Here is a 7,379-nt window from a genome sequence, read left to right as displayed (position 1 = left end):
GGCTTAAGTAGCAGCAAGATGTGAAATAAAGGGAGAAAGTGGTATTTCAAGGCAAGGTGGCTTCAGTTAACTTCTTAATCTTTATCTGCCTGAAGATTTTTAAAGACTTTGTTTTAAGACTTTTATTTTAAATCATATTGTCCACCCCTAAATAACCATCCTCAGTGGCTCCTAGCTTCATTTTATCATGTCAAAACAACCCTCCAGATCCCGGTGCGATAGCCTAGCAGTTAAGGTCCTTGCCTTGCATGTGCTGGGATCCAATATGGGAGCTGATTCTAGTCCCATTGGCCTTGCTTCCCATCCAGCTCCCCGCCTGTAGCCTGGAGAAGCAGTAAAGGACAGCCCAAAGCCTTGGGACCCTGCACCTGTGTGGGAGACCCAGAAGAAGCTCCGGGCTCCTGGCTTTGGATTGGCTCAGCTCTGGCTATTTCGACTGCTTGGGGAGTGAACCATTGGATGGAAGATCTTCCTCTCCGTCTCTCCTCCTCTCTGAATATTTGACTTTCCAATAATAATAAATAAATTTTTAAAAGAAAGAAAGAAAAACAACCCACCATTGGCAAATTGGGAATGCCTGTGTGTCTACCCTATACATTTCTCTCTGTTGCTTTTTACCCTCATCCTGGATGGGGATCCAAGTTTTTCTCCTTACTCAATGCCCAAAAAAGACAGTTTTCCCCACTCTCCTTCCCTGCTGAGTGAGAGAGGGAGGAAGCAGGGACCAGCATTCACTGACACTGACTGACTCCCAAGGACAGACTCTAGGCTAGGTGGTTCACCTCTTGCAAAATCCTGTCCAACTGCTCTGGGGTGTCACTTTCATCTCTGCCCCTCTGCTGCCACTGGCACCATCCAAATCGGGAGGATTTTTTATTCTGCTTGTTGAACTGTTTTAGTTGCTTCCTACACTTCCTGCTTTAACCTGTTTGCCTGTCCCACCACCCTGACCACTCACACCATAGTAATTTTCCCAGTATATCACTACGCTACTCGACAGACCTTCAAGCTTCTCCATTCCCTGTAGAATAAAATGTGAATTTCCTATCTCTGTCCTAAATAAGTAAGAGGCCTTTGGAACCAGCCCCCTTGCCAAGTCACTTGAGCTGGAACTTGGACCTACTGAATAAGAGAAGATTTTTTTTATGATTTTTTATTATTTATTTTGAAAATAGTTATTTAGAAATCAGAGTTACAGGGAAAGAGGAAAAGACAGAGATTTCCTACCTATTGATTTATTCCCCAAGTGGTTGCAACAGCAAAGACTGAGCCAACAAAACCAGGAGCCAGGTGCTTCATCCGTGGGTCTCCCAGATAGCTGACGGGGCCTAGCCAGTTGGGCCATCTGTTGTTTTCCCAGACCATTACAGGGAGCTGGATGGAGAGTGGAGCAGTTGGGACTTGAACTGGAGCCCATTTGAAGTGCTGATGTTGCAAGGAATGGTTTTATCAGCTATACCACAGCGCTGGCCCCTTATCCCCTTATATGATTTTTTGTTTTGTTTTTACATATCTTGGTCTTTAGCATTCTTTTCAGCTAAAGGCAGCTTCCTCGTAGCTGCCTTCTGTATTGTTACTTGCCCCTCACCACCCCCATTATATTATCTGAAATGACTATGGTTACATATTTTTTGCCTGGTGCCCTCCCAACTGTTAGATGATGACCACTGACCACCCCGCCCGCTGGTGGAATAATATCAACAAGTTGTCCATAATTGTAACTGAAGCTTTATTGGAAAATCCACTCCTGGGCCCCCTTCACGCAGAGTGGAAAGAAGATGGAGGCGAAAAGGGCAGTTGAGATACGTGTCTAGGAGTTTTATACTCCTCTAGATACGTGGGCTGGCAAAGGGGCTGTCTATGCCCCAACTACGTAAGGAACATCCATTCAGGTGTGCCATTGGTCGGCTGGAATCTCACCAGGCCGGTGACTTTACTGGCTCCTGTGGCCTCTCCCCACTCCCATTCTGGACTGAAGCCTGGGAGACATGCCAGGTCTGGAGTAGACCCAGCCCCTCGCCTTCAGTGCCCTGGGTAACCATCACCAACAGCAAACCAAACTCTAATTCATGCCTACCATTGAGCTTTGCTGAGTGATACCAAATGTTCTTTAGAGCTCTTTTGTTACTAAGGTGATACTATCAGGCTTGGTGGGAACAGTCTGAGTTTTTCAAGAGTAATTGACAGTACTCCTGTCAAAAAGTATTCCAATTTGCACAATAAATTACATAATCACTGTATTTATAATAGCCTTGTGTCATCCATTTGTAAACATGGCTTATTCTGGTTTATTGAGGACAAAATGTCATTCAGTTTTCTACCAATATAAGATAAGGTATTTTATATATAGATAGTCCAGGACATGTTTATTGAATGGGATTAATAATACATTAAGACGGGCCCAGCGCGATAGCCTAGCGGCTGAAGTCCTCGCTTAGCATCTGCCGGGATCCCATGTGTGCACCAATTCATGTCCCAGCTGTCCCACTCCTCATCCAGCTCCCTGCTTGTGGCCTGGGAAAGCAGTTAAGGATGGCCCAAAGCCTTACGAACCTGCACCTGCGTGGGAGACCTGGAGGAGGGTCCTGGCTCCTGGCTTCAGAATGGCTCAGGTCCAGCCTTTGCGGCTGCTTGGGAAGTGAACAAGCAGATGGAAGATTTTCTGCTTTATTGCTCCTCACTGTAAATCTGACTTTCCAATAAAAATAATACAGTAAAATAATGTATATGATGAGACCAGCACGATATAACATCATAAATGTTAAATTTTATTGAAAGCTCAATTCTTTCAGATGACTCCTACTGTCATGTCTCCCATGGTCCTTATAAACTATGCTATGCAGTTTAGTACTGACGTACATCCTGGTTTATTTGCCTTTAATGAGGTTTGTGGAGGTTTTTTGCCAGTTTTTTTGTATTTCTTAGATTGGAAGCACTCTCCTTCTCTCTATAAGCTTGATCTGCCTTTCCAATAAAAATAAATACATCTTTGAAAAAGAAAAGAAAACATATCAGCTTGAGTACACTCTTGGTGGCCTAGCAGCTAAGGTCCTTGCCTTGAACGCCCCGGGATCCCATATGGGCGCCGGTTCTAATCCTGGCTGCTCCACTTCCCATCCAGCTCTCTACTTGTAGCCTGGGAAAGCCTTGGGACCCTGCACCCGTGTGGGAGACCTGGAGGAGGTTCCTGGCTCCAGATCATTGCGCTCACTTGGGGAGTGAATCATCGGATGGAAGATCTTCCTCTCTGACTCTCCTCCTCTCTATATATCTGACTTTGCAATAAAAATAAATCTTAAAAAAAAAGAGAAAAGTACACTCATAGCACAATGAAATGTATCTCTTCATGTTCTTCCAGCCAGAAAACGTAGGAGCTTCAGACATCTGCACTCCTAGTATTTTCAGCAACTATACGAATGCAGGTTCCAAGGGCAAGTGCTGAGGCATACCAAGTTAAGCCTCTGCTTGCAGCGCCAGCATTTCGTATGGGTACCAGTTCAAGTCCAGCTGCTCTACTTCCCATCCAACTTCCTTCCAATGACCTGGAAAAGCAGTGAAGAATGGCCCAAGTGCTTAGGCTCCTGTACCCGGAAGAAATGCCTGACTCCTGACTTCAGACTGGTCTAACTCTGGCCATTGTGCAGAGTGAACCAGCAGATGGAAAATCTCTCTCTGGCTCTCTTTCTGTGTTACCTTGACTCTCAAATTAAAAAAACAAATTAATTTAAAAAATGAAGGCACAAAAGACATTTTCAGCACCATTGTAAGGGTACAGATTCCCAGGTCTTAATATTCCACAGTCATCATTCCCCTACTCCAAAATAGAATTAATTCCTAAGTCCCTTAATGTCCCAACTAAGCCTGTTTTCTCAGCTGTAAAATGAAGATGAGACATCGGCCTCTGGGGATGTTGTAAGAAGAGTAAATGAGAATTATATGTAAAATGCTTAGCCTAGGGCTGACTCTCTTTAAACCTCAATAAACAATAGTTATTTTTATAGCAGGCAAAGTAAATAGTTATCAAGCCTGTTTACTAAAGGTGAAACTAGCTAGCAGAATTAATTTTTCAAATTTTTAAGGGAATCTTGTTTATAGTGTCAATGACAAACTATAGTTCTTTACTTGATACTTCATGCATTATTCATTCATTGATTGTATTCCAGGTACACAACAAATGTTTATTATGTGTGTTATTGAAAGAATGCTAGAATAATAAGAAGCAGTGAGAAATTAAGACTTTGTGGCCTACACTGTTGATGCTACACTATGAAGGGTTCTGGTGCTAGGATCAGGACATCATGCTGGTTTCTAAAGATGCAGATCCAGCCATGTCATCTATCTGGAAAACAGCCAAGAAGATACAGCATTCCTTTCAGTCTTAACCCATTACCTACTTACCACAGATGACTACGTTCTTAATGGAAAAAATCAAGCTCATTAAACTCAGTGTTCCTCAGTTTCCCTTCTCCACCTCTCAATTTATCTTCTGAAGAATCGGGTCTTACTCCTTCCATATCTTTTCCCTGTAGTACCCCAAGAAGGTACCTCATCTCTGTGCCACCTTTGAACCAATTTTTTTAAAAGATTTATTCATTTTATTACAGCCAGATATACACAGAGGAGGAGAGACAGAGAGGAAGATCTTCCGTCCGATGATTCACTCCCCAAGTGAGCCACAATGGGCCGATGCACACCGATCCGAAGCCGAGAACCTGGAACCTCTTCCGGGTCTCCCACGCGGGTGCAGTGTCCCAATGCTTTGGGCCGTCCTCTACTGCTTTCCCAGGCCACAAGCAGGGAGCTGGATGGGAAGTGGAGCTGCCGGGATTAGAACCGGCGCCCATATGGGATCCCGGGGCTTTCAAGGCGAGGACTTTAGCCACTAGGCCACGCTGCCGGGCCCTGAACCAATTTTTGTTACTGGGAAAATCACTGTGTGTGGAAGTTATTTAGTTGTAGGACACAGTGAAAGAGATGGTCAAAGGTCAATAGAAAGAGAAGACAAATGGGAAAGGCAAGCAAGGAAAGGAATGAAGAGACTCAGAAACTCCAAAGTTCAAAGTATTAGCATCTTTGACCCAGGATGCTGGAAAGAGAGTTGCCAGGATGTTGGAGAGAAAATTCTTTCATCCACTGGCTCACTCTCCAAGTAGCTGCAACACCCAGAGCTAAGCTGATCTGAAGCCAGGAGCCAGGAGCTTCTTCCAGGTCTCCCATGAAGAAGCAGGGTTCCAAGGCTTTGCGCCATCCTCTACTGCTTTCCTAGGCCACAAGCACGGAGCTGGATGGGAAGTGGAGCAGCAGCTGGGACTTGAATCAGTGCCCCTATGGGATCCTGGTGTGTGTAAAACAGAAAAAAAGGGTTTAAAAAATATCCTTAAGGGGAAAGAGGAAAGGAAATGGATTTGAAAAACTATTGAGCCAGCAAAATATTTTTTTTGCCACAGTATATAAACTATTTATTAACAGAAAAGGCCTGCTGACTCATTTCTTCTTGGACACACCCACAGTGTGGCCCCGGCGGTCAGTGGTCTTGGTGTGCTGGCCTCTAACACGGAGGCCCCAGAAGTGGCGCAGCTCTCTATGTGCCCGGATCTTCTTCAGCCGCTCCAGGTCCTCGCGGAGCTTGTTATCCAGACGGTTGGCCGGAACCTGACTGCATTTGCCGTCCTTCACATGCTTCTGTCTGTTCAAGAACCAGTCCGGGATCTTGTACTGTCTGGGATTCTGCATGATGGTGATCACCCGCTCCACCTCATCCTCAGCGAGTTCTCCTGCCCTCTTGGTGAGGTCAGTGTCTGCTTTTCTCAGCACCACATCGGCGTACCTCCGCCCCACACCCTTAATGGCCGTAATGGCAAAGGCTGTTTTGTGCCGCCCAACGATATTCGTGTTGAGGACTCGCAAAATATGCTGAAACTTCTCAGGGATCACTAGAGACATGGCGGTGCTAAAGGCGGCATGTAGGCCTCCTGTGGAAGAGACGAGCCAGCAAAATATTAAGAGGGGGAGAAGCAAGGGAGGGGAGAAGGCTGATCCCATCAGCACCTGAGGATGAAGATGTCTATTTGATGTCATTTTAGAAGGTTAAATTCTCACCTTGCAAGTGCCAGAATCCCATATGGGCACCAGTTCATGTCCTGCCTGCTCCAGTTCCCATCCAGCTCTCTGTTTATGGCCTGGGAAAGCAGCTGAGGATGGGCCAAAGCCTTGGGACCCTGCACCCCCGTGGGAGACCCAACAGAAGCTCCTGGCACCTGGTTTTGGATTGGCTCAGATCTAATCATTGTGGCCATTTGGGCTGTGAACCAGTGGCAGCTGGAAGATCTTTCTCTCTGTCCCCTCTGTAAATCTGCCTTTCAAGTAAAAATTTTAAAAAGAAATAAAGAAACTCTGATATGGAAAATATGTTCTGAGGGTATTGCTTGAGTGGTTGCTCCAAGGTTGAGTAAATCCTCCCAAAGTTCATTGGCTGACAGAGTCCACCCCAGTGCATCCACTCATCCAGTGACTTGCTACCAAAGCTTGATCAGGAAAGTTGTCCAACCTGTTCTGGTGCCTATTTTCTTACATGGCTGTCAATGTCCTCTGCAGGCCTAAATGGCTGACCACCATGTCCCCCTTATATACCTCGGCTTGCCGACCACACCAGCAATCAAGAAAGCCTCGTGCTGCTACATACATTCCAAGGTCAGACCACAAATCCTATGATCTTCCCCTGTGGCTGAAGTCTTTTTTTTTTTTTTTTTTTTTTTTTGATGATGCTTACATGGTTGATCAGTATGGGAAGGGTTGAGGAGTAGGGAAAGTGGGCGAGATCATCATTTACACATTTTTTTTCTTATATCTGGGGGAGGGAGGATACAAGGGGAGAAACCATGCCCAGCCTCCCAACTGCCTCAGCACCTGGGAATGGGGAACAGCCACCCAATGTCATCCCAGGTTCCCCATTGTGGAGCGTTTTCTGAGGATTGTGCTCATGTGATTTCGATAGTTTCAAGATGCTGTTGATATTACTGCTCCAAGGATGAGGAAATTTTTTCAAGGCCAATTCTGTGGCAGAAGTCTGTGGTCGAGTTGGGCAGTCCCCAAAGAAACCTCACCTAGAGTGATCCCATATCTGATTTTTGCATGTACCAGCCAGTACAGAACAGATTTTGGTTCAGTTCATCACCCACATCAGCCTATACACATACTGGTGATTATAGTTACCAGGTCAGTTCTGTTCCCTGCCTTCTGTCCTATGCTAACTGATGGGTACTGTGGCCCAGCCCAACCCAGTGTGCCAGTAAACTACAGTATAGTTGGAGCAACCCCCAATAATCCCCACTAGGCCCACCCTAACCCCAGTTCTTGTACTTGCCAGCATGTACACCAGA

At 45.6% G+C, this 7,379-nt stretch overlaps 1 protein-coding gene across 1 annotated transcript; it reads right to left on the bottom strand.

The window, feature by feature from the left end:
* Nucleotides 1–5,448: 5,448 nt before the first annotated feature.
* On the bottom strand, nt 5,449–5,955 carry LOC101536312 (small ribosomal subunit protein uS13-like). Its single transcript, XM_058662509.1, has 2 exons — nt 5,884–5,955; nt 5,449–5,841 (listed from the first exon to the last, which is right to left on the bottom strand). The coding sequence occupies exons 1-2, from the start codon at nt 5,941–5,943 to the stop codon at nt 5,485–5,487; spliced, it is 417 nt and encodes a 138-aa protein (XP_058518492.1). The 5' UTR covers nt 5,944–5,955; the 3' UTR covers nt 5,449–5,484.
* Between the last annotated feature and the right edge of the window lie 1,424 nt (nt 5,956–7,379).

The sequence above is a fragment of the Ochotona princeps genome, chromosome 4 (genome assembly GCF_030435755.1).
Source record: "Ochotona princeps isolate mOchPri1 chromosome 4, mOchPri1.hap1, whole genome shotgun sequence".
NCBI classification, from domain to species: domain Eukaryota; kingdom Metazoa; phylum Chordata; class Mammalia; order Lagomorpha; family Ochotonidae; genus Ochotona; species Ochotona princeps.
This window is presented reverse-complemented; position numbering and strand designations above follow the sequence as displayed.